Source organism: Pteropus alecto, unplaced genomic scaffold (assembly GCF_000325575.1).
Source record: "Pteropus alecto unplaced genomic scaffold, ASM32557v1 scaffold21, whole genome shotgun sequence".
NCBI lineage: Eukaryota > Metazoa > Chordata > Mammalia > Chiroptera > Pteropodidae > Pteropus > Pteropus alecto.
In genome coordinates, this window is record NW_006436282.1 from 8,488,336 (window position 1) to 8,507,421 (window position 19,086).

General features: G+C 33.7%; 1 protein-coding gene across 1 annotated transcript in view; it reads right to left on the bottom strand.

Moving 5' to 3' along the window:
* Positions 1–327, bottom strand: part of VWDE (von Willebrand factor D and EGF domains) — a 63,934-nt gene extending 63,607 nt beyond the window's left edge. The window contains 1 exon segment of the mRNA XM_015589403.1: positions 213–327. Within this exon segment, the coding sequence (XP_015444889.1) occupies positions 213–327 (115 nt within the window).
* Between the last annotated feature and the right edge of the window lie 18,759 nt (positions 328–19,086).

Sequence of the window (19,086 nt, forward strand, 5' to 3'; positions counted from 1 at the left end):
AGGGAACAAAAACAGGACAGAGTCTTAAAGCAGAAGAAAAGGAGACAACAATCGCTTGTGAGCTAAGGAAAACTAAAGAGCACCAAGGCTGTAAAGTGACCATTCAAAGACAGCAGTAGGACACAGCGGCCAGTGAGGGACAAATATCAGATGCGGCCATACAGATGCGTAGGGACGCTCTACGTGTCATTCCGGACGTCAGCCCCCTTTACCCAAAGTCCCAGGTGACGCCTCTGCACTCTCGTCCACTAGCGCCCTACCTCGCCGATCTCTCCCTGGGGCCAGCAGCATCAGTGCCAGTGCCAGCGCACAAACTTTGTCAGGCATCGCTGCTGTCACAGGAGGGAATGAAGGCGTCGCTGAGCCTGGCCCATGGGTGCAAGGAAGATAGGGCCACCGCAGCCTCTCAGCCCTCGAATCACAGGACTTTCTCAATCCACTCTCGCTGATTTTCAAGGTCGCTGCCTGTTCTCGCTCTTGGACGCAGCGCAGTGGTCCTTTCCAGGGACAGCGATACAAGTCTGGTGACTCCGCCCTCCCAACCCTCCGCCTGCTTGCAAGGAGGCCATGCCCACCTTGTCCCAGGAGAGGGCAGTACTCCCTGCAGGTCCTGTTGTGGCACCTTTGATGTCAGCAGCAGTCGCACATCCAGGGATCAAGTGCCCAGATACAGCTTGGCACCTTGAGTCTCAATGTTCTAACAAAGTCTTTAAGAAAACGTAATGATCCCAGAAACTGTTTACATGCACCCCCAATAAAGAAGCCTTGAAAAGTTCTGTTGAAAGTGGCAGTGCCCTGATCATAAGTGCAGATAGATTTTTAACCCAATAACCGGAGTTGCTTGCTTGCTCCCCCAAGGATCACATGCTTCTCAGAAGCTGCTCCTGCCACCTCAGGCCTTAAGAGACGAAGGATGGGAGGAGGGAGAAGAGATTAATGTTGAAATGGTAGTCGTTCTCTTCCTCTATCTCTATGACATGTTTTCAAAAGTGAATGGGGGGACATTAGACTTTGTCCAAACACATGAGGTCGGTCATTGCATATTTGCTGATGATTCCCAGAGCTTTGCTGTCTAGTAGTGGCCCAGTTACCCAGGATTCTTCAGCACATGGTTACATGACTCCCAAGGTTGCTCTGGGGATGGTCTCCAATCAGAAGTTGTCTTCAGATGTGAGATTGCCTCTGCAGAAGGAATCTCCACCCCACAACCCCCCACATACTTTTTTAAAAAACCTATTCTACCACCTTTTTTTATGTTATTAAATGAAACCTCACTTTTCTAGTTTTTCTTTGGCAGTCTCAGTTCTCGAGTCCCCTTATCCATCATGCTGGACTTGCGCTCAAAACCTATTCCTGAGGAGAAAGAAGAAACTGATCAACAGAAGGCAGTCCTGCTGGGTGCCAGGGTTCAGGACACAGTTCCACCTATAGATTTGGAAGACTGAGGCTTGGACTAGGCATGTTGATAAAGACAGGAGGTGCCCAAACGCATAAAAAAGATCTTTTAAAATTCATTTATAATTTTTGTTATTTGAAAGAGAAATTACCATTCAAAACCTGTATTCAAAAGTATAAGTAAAAAAATCATTTGTGGTACAAAACTGGTATAGAGTCCCCTTTAATATGCAGAGGAGGCACCCAATCTTCTAGAACAAAAATGAATTAAAACTTTGGTGGGAGCGGGCAGTTGGTATTCATCTTAAAGTCTAATTGTGGAAGAACAATTTAATATAAACAGGATGAAATCACAGAGATTTTTAGTGTATGTCTTTTGCTTCAGCTTATAAAGCCTATTTGAAATGAAGTAATAGCTATAATCAGGATTAAATCTTAACGGGTTGTTTGTAAATTCATTGTTCAATAATATCTGTAAAAATGCCATCAACTTTTATATTTTCTTGGAGGACATCACTTACCTAACTTCTAACAAATGATGAGCATGCAGTTTAAATTATAGTAGGTCTCATTTTTCCCTTCCATTTTTGATTGATGAATATCAGTTAATGAGGTTACAATAGACTTGTAACAAAGAACCAGTTTTCCTCCATAAAAGTGAGTTGAGCTGGAAAAAAAACTTAAAAAACAAAATTAAGAAATTGTTTTTCAAATCTCAGTGGAAATTTTATGTAAACTAGTTTTGGGTCTGCAAGAATATACTGATTAAAAATTAGTTATAGGACTGTGTGAAAAGCAAAAAGTAATTTAAATGATGTTTTAGCATATCTAATGAGGTTCGTGAAAAATTGGTATATAATTCAAAATTTTTAACTTTTATTTTTGAAAAGGAGAAAAACAATAGATGCATAGTATTCTAATTATGAATACCAATGATTCTTGTGAAATGCAGTAAATATCGACAAGAGAGAAATAATATAGATGGTCTGAGGGAAGATGAAAAGAGCACAATATAAGTTGAATGAAAAGAAAAGCCTGTCAAAAGAAGATTTCAAATGATGATTTCCTTGTATAAGGAAATAACTCAGCTCTTATCAAATCCATTTTTGAAGTGATGGTGAACTTGTCTGGGTGAATACCCCAATTTCAAGGCAAGAAAAACATAGTGCTTAAGTGCACAAATCCTGAGGTCAAGACACCTGGGTTCTAATCTTAGGTCTGCTACCTCTTTACTGGCTGTGTAACCTTAGATGGCACACTTAACCCCTCTTAACCTCATTTTTCTTACAGTGAGAATGATGGTAATAATAACTACTCAATAGTTTAAGAAACAAAGGTGCGTGTATGGTGGGGGCGAGTACAGAGGAGAGGTCTGCAGAAAGAGTACTTAGATAAGTGTCTGGCACAGAATACATAACATGAATGTATATAATAATTTACTGTTAAAAAAACAAAGGTGCAATACTATATAATTATGCTTTTTTATAACATTTTTATATAAAGGTGTATCATTTTTCAGCATTATCCTACTACAGTGTGCAGTATAATTTGGAGTACCTTAATTGAAAAACAGATTTATATAAATTTCTTTGACACATCTTTTTTTTTTTTTGAAGGGAGGATTGATAGAAATACTATCAGGGAAGAAGATGGTGTCACCAAATCAATACTTGAGCTTCACAGATTAATGTATTGGCTCTGAGTTTATATTCAGAATATCATCGCTCCCAGACAGAGACACTAAATGGAACAGACATTTTACTCCCAACTGCAAATTATCTTTTATTAATAAGGAGTCAACTAGAGACTCGATATAGTAAAAAATATTCAATGAGAATATTCATTAACTGTTAATTTTATAATGTCTATTGTGGAATGCCTCTAACAATGTGGATAAAGTGGGAGAGGGTAGCTGGATGACTGGCAAGAAGCTGGTTATAAAAATAAATGTTTCTACATCCATTTCCGTAGCAGTGCTATTCACAATAGCTAAAATGTGGAATAAACCCATGTGTCCATTAACACATGAATGGTAAACAAAATGTGATATATCCATATAATGGAATATCATTCAGCTTTAAAAAGGAAGGAAAATTCTGACACAAGCTACAATGTGGAATAAACTCGAAGACATTATGCTAAGTAAAATAAGCCAGTCACAAAAGGACAAATACTATATGATTTTACTTATATGTAGTACTTAGAGCATTCAAGTTTGTAGAGATAGGAAGTAAAATGGTGGTTGCCAGGGGCTATGGGGTGAGGGCCATGGTGAGTTATTGTTTACTAGGTAAAGAGTTCCATTTGGGGAAGATAAAAAAGTTCTGAACATGGATGGTGGTAATGTTTGCACAACAATGTGAATGTAATTATTGCTACTGAAGTGTAAATTTTAAAATGCTTAAAATGGTAAATTTACGTTTTGTATAGTTTGCCACAATAGAAAAAATAATTTTTTAAATAAATCTTTCACACATGAGCCAGAAAGCAAGCCCTTTATATAAACAAATCTCAACATCGTTGACTCCAAAGAGGTCTCTTGGAACTGTTCAGAAGAGTAGAAATAGTTTGATCTCTGATTAAGTTTACTTTTGGACATAAATTCATAATTATAGAGATGACAAACTGATTATATATCAATTAGCTATGCCAAACCACATAGATTGCAACATGGTGATATAAACTTTACCAACTAAGCAGTTTTCCTGTCTTAGAGATCAGAATATTTTACAGAAGACTGAGAAATAACTTTTTGAAGATTTTGTTTTTTATTTTTATACAATAAAAGCAACATTTAAAGATAGTCATTTTAATAAAGAAATTAACTTGTTTCAACTTAATATTTTCCACAATATGATTTAAAATGAGATTGGAATATTCAAGTTCCTTTGAATGGATTTGGAAAAGATGTGTATTTTCCCTTTCATCGGCCCTCTATAGACATAAGCCATACTGTTTGCATTTAAAGTATATATTATAAAATACCTTTATAACTGAAATGTTAAGCTAGTTAGAATCATGATTACACCTGAATGTTATTTAGATTCTTCTAGAAGCCTTCAATAAAATGTTGTAGCAGGTGGTAAAGCTGTGCAACATTTCTGTTTTTGTTTATATGATTTATGTTACCATCCTTTTCTAAATCATGAAGTATTTGAGCCTCACAAGTATAACTTGTAATACATAATTAGTTAAATTCTATGACTATAAAGGAATGTTTGATGATTTTGGAGCAGTAACATTAATAGTTAGATTTAAAAAATGATCTAATAGATGTCAGTAAATTTAGTTTTTGTCCAACTGTCCCCAAAACCCACCCTAATCCAATTTGAAATAAGTCAGAATTTTACCAGATGCAGTCATTTTTTAAAATAGCTTTATTGAGATGTAATTTACATAACATAAAATTCACCTGTTTTCAGTCATTACCACAATCTAATTTTAGAACATTTTCATCATGCCAATTTATAGTGGCTTTCCGTTCCAATCTCCAATCTTAAGCAACAAATAATCTTTTTTATGTCTCTATATATTTGCCTTTTTGGACATTTCATAAAAATAGAATCGTGTGTTCTTTTGTGACAGTCTTCATTTACTTTTTGAAATCATCCACATTGTAACTTTATCAGTACTTTATTCCTTTTGATTGGCAAATAACATCTCATTGTATGGATATACCATGCTTTATCCATTCATCAGTTAATGAACATTTTGGGTTGTTTCCACTGTTTGGTCATTGTGAGCAACGTTATCACGAACATTCAAGTGTAAATTTTGTGTGTACATGCATGTTCCATTATTTGGAGTACAGTGCTAGGAATAAAGTTATTGGGCCATATATGTCTATGTTTCATTTTTAAAGACATGTCAGTATTATTTTCCAAACAAACTTACTTTAAGAAGGAAAGTAAATTTGTTTATAAGTGTGTTGTTAGAATGTATTTATTTTTTTCTAAAATAAAAATCCCTCAGAAATTATTTGATCAAAAAATTAGATCTCTTGTTTATTTTCATGATTTAATTTTGAAACTCTATTGGCAAAATTTTAAAATACCTTAAGTCATGATTTTTAGAAAACTATCTCAAATAGAGCAATGCATCTTATTTGATATTAGATGAAATAAAGTAAAAACTCTTAAAGATCTGTTTGTTTAAAATTGAAGTGACAAGTTTCAAAGTCCATCTCTAAAAGCTTCTCAAATTCTTATGAATATTGCATCTGAAAATGTTGCCAACATTTCTGAAAATTTCTGCAGCTTTTCTTAATGAACGATTTGTCTTAGCAACTCTTTGACTCCAAATGCTGCTTAGAACGTAAAGAAAAAAAGCTTTAGCGTACTTCGTAGAGAAAAATAATTATAAACAATATGTAAATGATTGGGTATGGCTGTGTTACAAATGAAACTATCCGCCAAAATAGACTGCAGTCAGATTTGACCTGTGGGCCATGGTTTGTAGATCTTTCACAGATAATTAAAAGATTACACATACTATCATCTACTTGCCTTGCACATAGTGAATCTCTTTCTTCCTAATTTTTAAATAAACAATTTTACTTTATGTTTTATTGAAACAATTTAAACCTACCTTAGAATGTCTGTATTTTCTTACCTGCATAATAACAAAAATAATGAAAAAGATATTCTACTTATATCTGAATAAAAGTTACCCAATTTTAGAACTGGAAAAGTCTAAAAGATATGTTTGTTTAAAATGGAGATGACAAGTTTTGAAGTCCATTTCTAAAAGGTTCTCAAACTCTTATAAATATTGCACCAGAAAATATTGCCAACAATTCCAAAATTTTGATCAAGAGTATTTAGGCTTATTTTAAGACAAACAATTTATTCAAAAAATATAATATTTTATATTAGGCTTTGATTGACGATGGAGTGGAAGTCCCGGAGCCCCACCTGCAGGCTCTGAGGCATATAGTTTGGGGGCTTATCGCTTGAGGGCAGGGTACAGACTCAGATGTCCACAGAGGACATCATAGATCAGGACATGTATAGATATGACAATGGTTTGGTGCAAGACAACAGGAGAGGTAGGACAACGGTGTGAAGAATACATTGATCATATAGAGGAAGTAGCTGCTTGTTGTACTAACAGAATTTGGGCCTAATTTGCCAGATGATTTCTTTATTTAAAAAAAGCCAAATATTCTTTCTTATTTTATTCTTTTTATTTTTTTATTTTATTAAAATACTACAATTTTAAAACAAACAAAAAAGAAATGTTTCTCATCGGATCAAAAAAACAACTCTAGGGGACAGTTACCGATCAACAACCTTTGCTGAGAATCAAGATCCTCATTTTATGGATAAGAGAATAGAAGAACAAGTTATGACAGGGGTAGGGCTGGCATACATTCTTTGACTTCGGTGTCCAAATGTTCTTTTTACTAATACGTTATCTTTGATTTGAGAAGACAACTAGGCTGATAGCAGATAAGAGTACAAACTTTATGGTTGGGCTGATCTATTTTATAAATCCCACCTGTGGACCCTATTTTGTCACAGCTTCCTCATTTGTAACATGAGGATATAAATGCATACCTCATAAAGTAGTGGTAAGGATTAAATGGGATAGTGAATAGAAAGCATTTAGCCCATTCCTGACATATAGTAATCACTTGAGAAATTGAGCTATTATGCAATTTTAGGTTGTAATGAAAATTTTGATATGTGGTATTAAGAAAACACAGGTCAAATGAGGGCCATTGGATAAGTGTGACACATATACGTATTTTTGTCTTTTTGAGTCTATAGAATAAATATCTCTAAAAATTATTATACAAGTCAGAAATTTTTAGTTACGTTAGTTTTCAATCAAGAAAGAACAATGTGAGTGACTATGGAAATTTGCAAGGAGGGATGGGATGAGACTGTACTTCTCCACATTTGTAACTGACAAGTCATGTAGGGGAGCCTATCTGCTAGGTGACAGCGAAACATTATGTATCTCAGTTTTACCCTTGATTTTGTGACATTTAATCTGGATGAGAAAGAAATTACATCTCAAAATAAACAAACGAATGAATAAGCAAAACAAACAGTCACAAAAGGAGACAAAAATTGTCATGTTGAGGAAACGTGGCCTCTCATAAATTATGTCATGTTGAACAATGGTTTTAATGAGAGACTTCCAATAAAATGAAGTCTTTAAAGAGACTTCTTTCTTCCCCTTTAAGTACCAAAGAAAATCCCCAGTCTTGCTTTAGGGAACTGGATTTCCTGTCTGTTATTTCTTTGAGCCACAAGTTGTTTCTATGAGTGGCAGTTTCGACTCCAGGCAGGAATAAAATAGGCATTTAACACGAAAGCACTGTAATAAAAGAATTTTGTAGATGATAGAGAACAATATCTGATTAAATAAAGGTTTTAAAAAACAAATCACTATATTCAGATTTCATTTCTTAAAATCAAGTGCATAGCTCGCCATTAGCAGCAGGATGTAAAACCAGAAGATTCCTGGAAGTCTTTGCAGAAAAATCTTTTGTATGGATCTCTTTAAACCTGATTATTAAAACTGATCAACTTATTTGAATGAATCAGCATAACTTATTCTTAATGATAATCTCTGAAAACAATAGAGTATCAAACTGGCAGCATGACTGTGTTTTAAAATCTCCTAATTGCACTAAATAGTCATAAAAAATTGAAGTGGTAATATTTATTGTATTTTTTTATTTAAATAAATATTTATGTGGGCCATGATTTGTTGGGTTTTGTAGCTGAAACAACTCTAAATAATAGGTCCCTCGAAAACAGTGAGAAAGCTGTGTCGGTCAAGTTGCGATGCTAAAAATAAATGACAATGTGACATGGAAATTAGAAAGGGATTTACTGGAGAAATTGGATGTTCATAAAATCATTGCAAGGGCTGAGAAAAAGATTAGGTTGATGAGGACAATAAAACACCTCTTGGTCTTCATTCATACTCCTGTGCCTCTTTAAACTCTTTAAAATGGTTCCCAGTTACATTTGTCCATAAACTAACCTGCAGGACTCTTCAAGGTTGGGGATCTCCGGCCTTCTTTCTCTTCAGTATCATACCATATTATAGCTTTCCAGGAACAATAAGAAGCTTAGAATTACCTGGACTGAACAAGTATGTCCTGTTCTTGAAATACCTTTAAGATATTTTTGGCCCCAATCACTTGCAAATGAAGGAATGCTGATGCCTTTTTGAGAGATTATATCTGTACTCTAAAATGAGCCATCAACATTCCATTAAATAAAATTTCAGAGGACTCACCCTTCTGTTCTCTTTCAAGATCTACTGTATCTCACTGACATTACCATATCCTTCAACTTGGGCAGAAAATCTTTTGGCTAGCTAGCTCTTTTTTCCTCAAAATACATTAGATTTTTACTAAACTAATGTTTAGTAAATAACAGAACAATCAAATTTGTTCTATTCTGATTCTGTTTCTCTGGAGAGCCCAAATAGTAATTTGCAAGGAGTACCGTAGCCTCAGGAGTAAGTACTTTATCAAATACGTTCTTATTTAATTCCTACAACCAGGAAGTGAGGGCAGGTACAGATGTATCATCAAGGATATATTACTCATTTTACAGATGCAGATATTGAAACTCTTGGAGGTTAAGTGACATGTCCAAGAAGAATATTCAATAAGTGACAGAATGAACACTAGAACACAAGATTGTTGGCTCCCTAATTCAAAGTATTTTCTACAACACCATACTCTGCTACTGTTTGAACCAAAACAATGCCAAACAAAACAAAACTTTCTTGTTGGCCTATGCTGATAATTTCTATTTTTATAAACATTTCTATTAAGCATACATGAAGAATACAAATCTCGAATGTGCAGCTTTATGAGTTTTTTCAAAGTAAACATACCTGCATAACAACCACTCGGTTCAAAATTTACATTATCACCTCCCAGAAAGCTCCCTCATGCCTCCTCCTCTCAGTCCTTACCCTGCAAAGTTAAATGATTTCTGATTTATTTTACTATGCATTATTTATTTTCTGAATTTTAACTTTATTCAAATGAACTCACTCATTATGTACAGACTTCAGTCTTGTTTCTCTCACCATTATATCGGTGAACTTTATCCATGGGAATATATTAGCAGGACATAATTCTATCGTGTAAATTAAACATAATTTAATTATCCATCCTTCTATTGATGGGTATTTAGTTTGTTGTCAGACAACTATCCAAAGACTTCTTTGTTTAAATCTACCAAATTATAATTTGTTTTCTATTTTTTTATCTGTTACTATTTCTTGGTTTTTGCACTTTTTTTTGGTTTCTTTTGAGTTAATTCAGTTTTTGGTTTGCTTCTTTGTTTTAGTTTGTTGAGTGTCATGTTTTGTTTTGTACTTTTTAAAATTTTTTCCCTCTTTATTACTTTGGAATTATAGAGACTTTTTTTATTCCTTTAAGGTAATCTTAGTAATTACAGCATAATTCCTTAACATAATAAGCTTTACATTAAATTGTATTTTATCATTTTTTGGACCTTATAATACTATTACTCCTTATTCTCATTCCTACATTTTTTATTGTTGTTTAGTATTTTCATTTTACATGTATTAATATTTGGCCTCATATATCTTATTTTTTGAGCTCTTTATTTGTTCTTACATTTCATGCTTTCGTGGAAAATCATTTTTTTTCTGCCTTTCTTTTCTTACACTAAGTATTGAATGGTGAAAAATTCTCTGAGATTTTGTTCAACTAAAATTATTTTGTTTTGCCTTCATTTATGAAGGATATTTTCACTTGATATATGCAGGGTTTTTTTCAATACTTTTAAAATACTGTTTGTTGTCATTTGCTTTCATCATGTCTATTGGAAAGTCAATTACCGGTTGTAGTGCCTTGAGTGGAAAAGCTGCTGTGAATACAGGGTTCCTATCAATACACTTTCCTTCTCTTTGGGATCTTGGTCCCTCATGTTCCGACTGCTTTCGTGTACTCTGATGCCTTTAAGCAGCTAATTTTTCAGCTTTTATATTATAATGTTCTTTATGGGAATGTTTGATATAAGCTATTTCGTATATTTAAAAAAAACAAAAAACAAAAAACCATGTATCAAGAGCAGTCATAACACCAAGCTCCAAAGAAGGAAAAAACAGATATGCATATACATATACACATATTTTCGGTGCAGTAAGGAAAGAAATATCTCTGGTATCAGCAGCTCACTCCTTTACTCTTTCTCTTTTCACTAAAGGCAATAAATTCTTATTCTATTATAAATAACATCCAAGTGTAAACATGAAAGATTGGGGGAGAGATGAATATTTTGTTGTTGATAGTACAAAGTAACCTAGACTATTTTAAAAACAGATGAGCAAAAAAGACTTTTGTTACTTAATATCTTTGTGCTAATTTCACTGACGTTCCAGTGTAAAGCATCAGATATGTGATATTTAACTGCACCTTAGTTATGGTGGATATGGAATAGAGTAGAGGAAAACAAAGATTATTTTCAAGTCTATATTCTGTCTATGTTTGAACAAGCTCTAGAGTAGTTTTGTGGTGTAAGCTAAGAGCTTTGGAAGATTGTGAATACTTAATAATATTGTATATTATTGTTTAGCTATGTGCTTTAAAAAAACATTAGAAATGCATAATAAAGAAAGGACATTATTATCCCCTACATGTGAAAAAATAAACAAAATCTTAAGTGTATAAGAAAATTTTTTCTCAGTGCCTGCTGTATGTATTCTGAATATGTCTCAATTTTAAAAATATGTCAACTATTTTAAATTGACTCCTCCCATTTTGGCTTATTGTTAATTATTCTATACAGTTCTTCAGAACCAGATATAAGATATCTTATTCCCCACACAAATGAAAATTGACCCCATTATTTTTATTATTTTAATATTAAAACAGTAATAATTTTATGATAATAGTTTAGCGAGTAACTATTGCAGTATTAAAATTCATTAACTCCAATATTAGTTGCATACACCCTAAAACAAAGTTATTCTCTAATAATATATCTTACCGGTAAATCTATATTTCCAGTGCTAGTGACTTGTAAATAATTCTACCATACTTCAACTGAAACTATCTTCCAATTTAATGAGGATTATTTAATTAAATATTTTATGCCCCTATAATGTTTGCTAAATATAAAAGATGCTCAATAAACATTAATTTCCTCTCACTGCTCCCTGTATCTGTACTTGTTGAAATATAAAGATATTATCCGCTTTACTTTTATAGGTGCTTAGAATCTGGTAAGTGACAATATTTGTCTTAGAGAGATGCAAATGCTATTTATGTGAAGGCTAAAAAGGAGATACATAGTTTATAGTAAAAAATGAAGACATTTGGTTTCTGTAAAACATAAGGGTACTTGGAAAGTAAGGACAAACTACCTTTCCTTTAATATTCCTGTCTGTATGAATACTGAACAGTAAAGAAAAATGACTAATGAATGCTATTATTGTCTGTTTTGTTTGTTTGTTTGTTTTGGGCTGCACTGTATATTAAGCCGTGTTTTATTTGCCTAGATTAAAGGAGTTGGGCAGGAGGGTCTTCCTTAATAGATATCTAATTTACCGTAGCGAAAGAGATTATTACAAAATCAGTGTCTGATTATCCCTTTTGCTAATTAGAATTTCCTTCCTGCTAGGATGCCTGGCAGAATCTAGTAGAAGTTTCTTAGAGCCTATTAAAGGGACTTTAAGGAGCAGATTATCAGCGGGAAAATAGGACCTCCGAGTGGAGGCAACAATTGCCACTACGAAAAGGAAAACTAGAACCACTGGAAGCAAAGTGACCACTGCAAAAGCAGGAGACAGGCTGGGTGGCCATCGGTCAGGGCCAGTCATAAAATGCTCAGTGACACTTTTCTTGTCACTCGAGTCAGAGCTTCTCATCTCCGCACTTCCCCCCACTCGCCAGCCTCCTTCATCTCTGACTTTCCTGGTGGCCAGAAGCATCAGAGCCAGTGTCCTGGCTCTGCTAGCCACCACTACTGATGCCAGTAGGAGTCAAAGATGTCACAGAGCTCACTCAGTAGGGACAGGGAAGATGGGGCCATCCCTGCACGTCTCTGTTTCTGCTACATGTTCGAGCTGGCTATGGGTCCTCGCTCATGGCTCAGCCAGCTTTTCTTGTGGACAGAGATGTCGGTCCATGTCCTGCTCCTTTGTGAATGCTCCCTGCCACCTAGATCCACAGGTCTTGGAAGCCGTGCCCGTGTGCCCGTTCCTTCCTGCAGTGTTTCCAGCACTGGCATCAGGTTGGTGCAGGTTGCTCCTGCACCAAGAAGAATTCCCATAGCTCCATGTACTTAACATTCTCACTGCTCTTTCTTTACCCACTGAATAGAATTTCCCATTTCTCCACCTGTCTACCCCATCAGACTGAAGTCCTTGAAAGTAAAGATTGTCTGGATCAACATGTTATCCCCAGAGGATGTCTCACTGAGACACTGATAACACTCAAAAAGCACTTGCCTGATTAAATTAAATATAGTAAGAATATGAATTGTGCTGACAAGGAAAGGTATGCCAAGGGTTTGAGTGGACAGAGTTATTCAGTACATTCATGAGGAAGTTAGGCATAAAGCCCTTTCTTTATTGGTATCGAAAGACAGAGTTGCTTCTGCAACCCCAGCAGAGACCTGCTTTGATACATGAGGGCACCAAATAACCCGCTTAAAAACAACTGCTTTGTCCTCTAATTTTTTTCCCCTCAGATATGTAAAATACAAACCTAAGTTAATGTACAATCATTGCCAATTGCCTCTAGTTGCCTACCAGGTCAACAAAATGCTCAGCAATTACTCATAGCTCAAGAATCTGCCTAGTATTGTTTTTTAAGTCACAATATAATCTATTACAGTTACACTTGCTGAGCATGACACAACTTGGTGGTATATATCAAGACTACAGAATAAAGATGTCTTGTAGTTGGATTAGGAAATTGAGATTGATACACACTCCTTTCTGTAACTACACTGTTTCACATGGTGTGATCAAAATGTACCACATGCTCTCACGACACCATACTCTTGTTCACACTGTTCACTTTGCCTAAACTATCTTTCTCACTATTTCATACTAGAAAGATCCTCTTCATGATTTAGCTGCAATAAATCCAGTGATAAAGGAGTTATAAATTCCATGCTAAGAAAAGTAAGTCGCGTCCAGACTCGCATTCATTGCTCTCTATGTCACCTCCTTGCGGCACTCATCAATCTTCATTTATATCTGCATTGTAATTGTCAAGCTGTATTTAAAAAAAAAAAAAACTTTATATATCTCTCCTCAACATTAAAAATAATTTATTTCTTGTAAGTAAGCGACATTGGCAGGTTGTGTTTAGGGAAAAAAAATTTTGCTGAACAGGTGATACTTGAGCTGTAAAGCAAATATGGCACGTTTATAAAGATCAATCTCAGTTGCACTATGCTATGTGAAAGGTAGGCAGACTTAAGTGACTACATACTATTGATTCCATTTAAATGTCATTACTGTAAGGCAATACTGTCTGGTCAGAGAACAGAGTAGTTGCCAGGAGCTGCAGGTGAGACAGTTGCTGATTTCAAGTGGACAAGGAGGTACATTTTGGGGAGAGATATCTGTTCCATATCTTGTTTACAGAGGTAGGGGCACACCAATTATGTTTACAAAAATTCTGAGCGCTGTTTACACAGAGGGTACATTTAGTGCATAGAAATTATGTTATTTTAAAAGAAAAAAAATTGGGTAGCAGCTACATGGGTGATTCAGACTCATAAACCAAAATCTTATCTGTGGCTAAGCTTTACAGCTCTTCAAGGGGTAAACAGATTGAGGGGACTTGCTGCCAGTGCTCATTCCCTGCTCTAACAGAGAGATTACTTTTTACTCACAAAAAGTCACTGTATGCTTCTGCTTTATTTATTTTTTTGTATGTGCATTATATGTGACATTAAAAATTTAAAAAAAACTAACCTCATTCTTTAATATTAACTTACGAAAAATACACCCAAGTTTAGTAAAATATTGAGCAAATAAACAGCAAATTCTAAGATAATTCTGTAAATTCTGAGTAGCTCACAGAATTCAGTAAAAATTCAGTAAATTCAGTAAAAGAGCAGCAACTGAAATATTGACATATTATTTCTTGCCTAAAATGACAAAGAGATGTGATATCATGACCTAATTTCTAATAAGTCACAAAATGGTGGGGGGTGGGGTGGGCTAAATGAGGAAATATACCATCAGTAAAACGAAATGTTGTGAGCGTGTGTGTGTGTGTGTGTGTGTGTGTGTGTTTGACATAGGGTGTTTTAGAAAAACAAGATATTCTAATGACATCTAAATAAAAAATAACTTTTTAGACCTAAAAAAATCATTTAGAGCGGTGGTTTTCATGATTTTTAAAGACAAACAGATATTTTTAAAAAATTGATGCAGTAGGAGTCTTGGAGTTTCTCCCTTAGATGTAAGAACAGCTGCCAACTGGCAAGTACATATTCTTAGTAGGACAGACTTTGCCAAAGATTATACCATTGATCTGAGGACAAAGGCAATGATGTGAAATGAATTCAATGCCGAGTCTAGGAAAAATCCGATGTTACGTTACATATGTCTACACTTTTCTGGCAAAGTATAATTTATTCTGGCTTCATAGTTTATTTCCTATATGTAGCTATGATTTCATGATTTTAAATTTTCAGCACTTGTTATCATTAAAATTAAAATATTAATTTAATACTACATATAAATATTTCATGTATGAAAGTCGACTTTGCAAATTGAAACTCAAATAATAACATCCTTTCCACTAAAATATGCTTTTCTTTACTTCCATGTTTTATTTCTATATTTGAAATACAATAATAGAGGGACAAGGATGTATCTATTGATTAATATTGGTTTATATTCTATAATTGATTGTATGAAATATATTAAGTTACATAAATTAATATTGATTATATCGGTTATACTAATTGCTATTAGTTAACATTATATATTCTATTTAATGTTGGTTTACTCTGATTTTATTGAACAAGCATCCACAGGTTTTTATTAAACATTTTTTTTAGAATCCTGTGACATAGAAAAAATATTTTTAAACTTTTTTTAGTGCCCTATGAGTCTCTTGGTTTCACCATTATAAACTATCTCCTGGTAGATTTCTTTCTCTTCTAACTCTTAAAAATGTATTCATCCCCTTCTTTGCCCATTGTTCTTCTCAATTTGTCTTTATAGCATTATTTTATAATCCATTCTCTGTCATGGTTTATCTATTATTCATATCTAGCAACTCATAAATGTAAATCTCCAGTCCTGAACTTTCATCTGAACTCCAGATACATATAATCAACATCTTCTAACATATCCAAGACTTAACTAGTTGTATGTCACCCACAACACACACAAATACATTGATGTTATATTAATTTACATTAAATATTTTTTCTGCCTTAAAACACACAATTTTCCATTTTCTGGTCTGTGTCTAAGTCCTCAGCCTCTACTCACAATTCCTGCTTTACATGTATACATTAAAACTGAATTCTGCTTTTGTCTCATGCACATTTTCTTTTATCTCATGGTATTGAAATTTCATCTGTTTCTAGGTTTATCTCACCTACTATTTCTTGGAGAATAAAGCCTTGCTTATTTATCTATGAACGTCCAGTGCCTAATTCAGTGTTTAATATTGATAATAAATATTATTTGAACTGAGTTGAACTAATCTAAAATGTCAAAATTCAAGCTACATCTGACATTAACGTTTCAACGTACATTTCCATAAAGCACTATGGCTATTAACTAGATTCACTGTCACTAGTAAAATTCCAGATAATACATGTTAATATGGATTAGTAAAAAGACCCATAATTTCACTTATTCACATAGAAGAAAACCTGCATTTACCTGCAGGATGATGATTTAATGTGTAAACAGACAGTACAGTAACCATAACCCTCCCCCATGTAAATATATGTCATTCTGTATATACAAAGTACTTCTACAACAAAATAAAGGTTAGATAACTGAGATTAAAAACCATAGTGCATAATTTTATCTTTATAAATATGTTATTGCTGCAATTTCAAGAATTATTTTGAGAACTAAAAAGTAGTAATCTCTTTTATTACATCACAGATTTAATTATTTTTATGACCCAATTACTAATGATAAAAGTTAAAATAATATTCTTGTATTAGGAAGGACAATACAGTAATTCATTATAAAAATGCCTATATTTTGATGACAATGGATTATGATCAAAAAGAGAGTTCAATGGTAAGAAAATGTATATTTTGTCCTTTTATTTGTATTCTAGAAACTATTACAATTAGAAAATTTTCTTTCAAGTAACAAATATAAGAAAAATGAAAATAAGATTTGTTGTAAGTAAAACATACAGTAAGCATTCCGATTTTTGTTTATGTACATCAATACTGTGTTGGTTAACCAGAAAAAGAAAACAGAATACCGCTTTAACTGGGGAACAATAAATCAGCTATCTCATACTGCTTGTAGAACATGATAAATTCTGAACCTTCATTATATGACACCAAAATGCTGTTTTTTATAATCAAATAGTGGACATGATTGTTTCTGGGTGATTTCCTGTATAAAAATTGATCTGAGAAGGTATTCTATAGAAATCAGCCTTGCTATTCACAACTGATGCCTTTTTTTAATACACTAAAGAAAATGCCACAATCACATCTCATTCAAATAATACTAAATTAAGTAGTCTCACAACCTTATTTGATTTAAAATTAAACTTGAAAATAAGTAAATACACTTCTGACCACTGATTTTAACTCAAATTTTCACTGAATTTTATTTATTATAATTTATAAAAAGATAAAATTTACAGATAAATTACCAAAGATCTCTTTATTACCAAGCCCAACATATTAAAATCTAGTTCTATTAAAAATTAGCTATATTATGACCTCTCAATACATGACTCTTTTTTAATATTTTTTTATTTTTTTAATTTTAATTAACATACAATATATTAGTTTTAGAAGTACAACATAGTGATTAGACATTTATATAACTTATGAAGTGATCACCCTGATATGTCTAGTACCCATTTGACATCACACATAGTTATTGCAATATTATTGACTAAATTTCCTAAGCTGTGCTTTATATCCCCATGACTATTTTGTACTACCAATTTGTACTTTTAATCCCTTCTCTTTGTGTACCCATACCCCAACCTCCCCTCACCCCTATCTGGCAACCATAAAAGTGTTCCCTGTATCTGTAAGTTTGCTTCTGTTTTGTTTGTTTTGTTTTTTTAGATTTCACATGTAAGAGAAATCATATGGCATTTGTCTTTCTCTGTCTTACTCCATTCAGCATAATACTCTCTAGGTCCATTCATGTTGTTACAGATAGCAAGATTTCATTGTTTTTTATAACTGAGTAATATTCCATTATGTATACATACCACCTCTTTATCCATTGATAGACACCCAGGTTGCCTCCATATCTTGGCTTTTGTAAATAATGCTGCAATGAACACATGAATTCACATGTTCCTTCAAAGTAGTGTTTTGAGTTTCTTTGGATAAATACCAGAAGTGGAATTACTGGGTCCTTCTTTGTCTCTTGTTATAGCCTCTGTTTTAAAGTCTATTTTGTCTATTATAAGTATTGCTACCCCAGCTTTTTTTGCTGTTTCTATTTTCATGAAGTTAAATTTTTCATCCTTTTACTTTCAGTCTGTGTGTGTGTCTTTCGATATAAAGTGAGTCTTTTACATGCAGCATATGTAAGAATCTTGTTTTCCTATCCTTTCAGTCATCCTATTTTTTTGATTGAAACATTTAATCCATTTGCATTAAAATAATTATTGATAGGTATGTAGTTATTGCCATTTTATTATTCATATTTTTAATCTTTTTTTTCTTTTTCTTAAAGAAGTCCCTCTAATTTTTTATAACACTGATTTGGTGCTGATGAACTTCTTTAGCTTTTCTTTATCTGAGAAACTCTTTATCTCTCCTTTGATTCTAAATCTCTAACACTACTAGGTAGAATAATTTTGTTTGTAGGTCCTTGTTTTTCATCACTTTAGATATTTCATGCCAATCCCTTCTGGCCTGCAAATTTTTTGTCAAGAAATCAGCTGACAATCTTATGAGAGCTTCCTTGTAGGTAACAAATTGCTTTTCTTTTGCTGCTTTTAAGATTCTCTCTTTGTCTTTAACCTTTGGCATTAAAAGATGGTGTGTCTTGGTGAAGGCCTCTGTGCTTCCTGGGCTTATATGTCTATTTCCTTTGCCAGGTTAGGAAAGTTTTCTGTCATTATTTTTTCAAATAGGTTTTCAATTTCTTGCTCTCTCTCCTCTCCTCCTGGTACCCCTATGATGAGAATGTTGGTACACTTCATGTTGTCCCAGAAGTCCCTTAAACTGGCCTCAGTTTTTTGGATTCTTTTTTCTTGTTGCAGTTCAGATTGAGTGTCATGAGGATCAACTCATTTCATGTCTCGTCTCCTCATATCAGTCTTGAGGTGGCCTCTTCTGCATGCCCCCAATTGTAGGATTTCTGTTTAGCTAGACTTCAGGTGATTCCCAATGATGATTGTCCTGTTTTTCAGTTGTAATTTTGATGAGATCATGAGAGGAGGCAAACACAGCAATTACCTACTCTGCCATCTTGACTGGAACCTCAATACATAAATCTTTGTTTTCTTAGGACAAACCTTAATCTGGG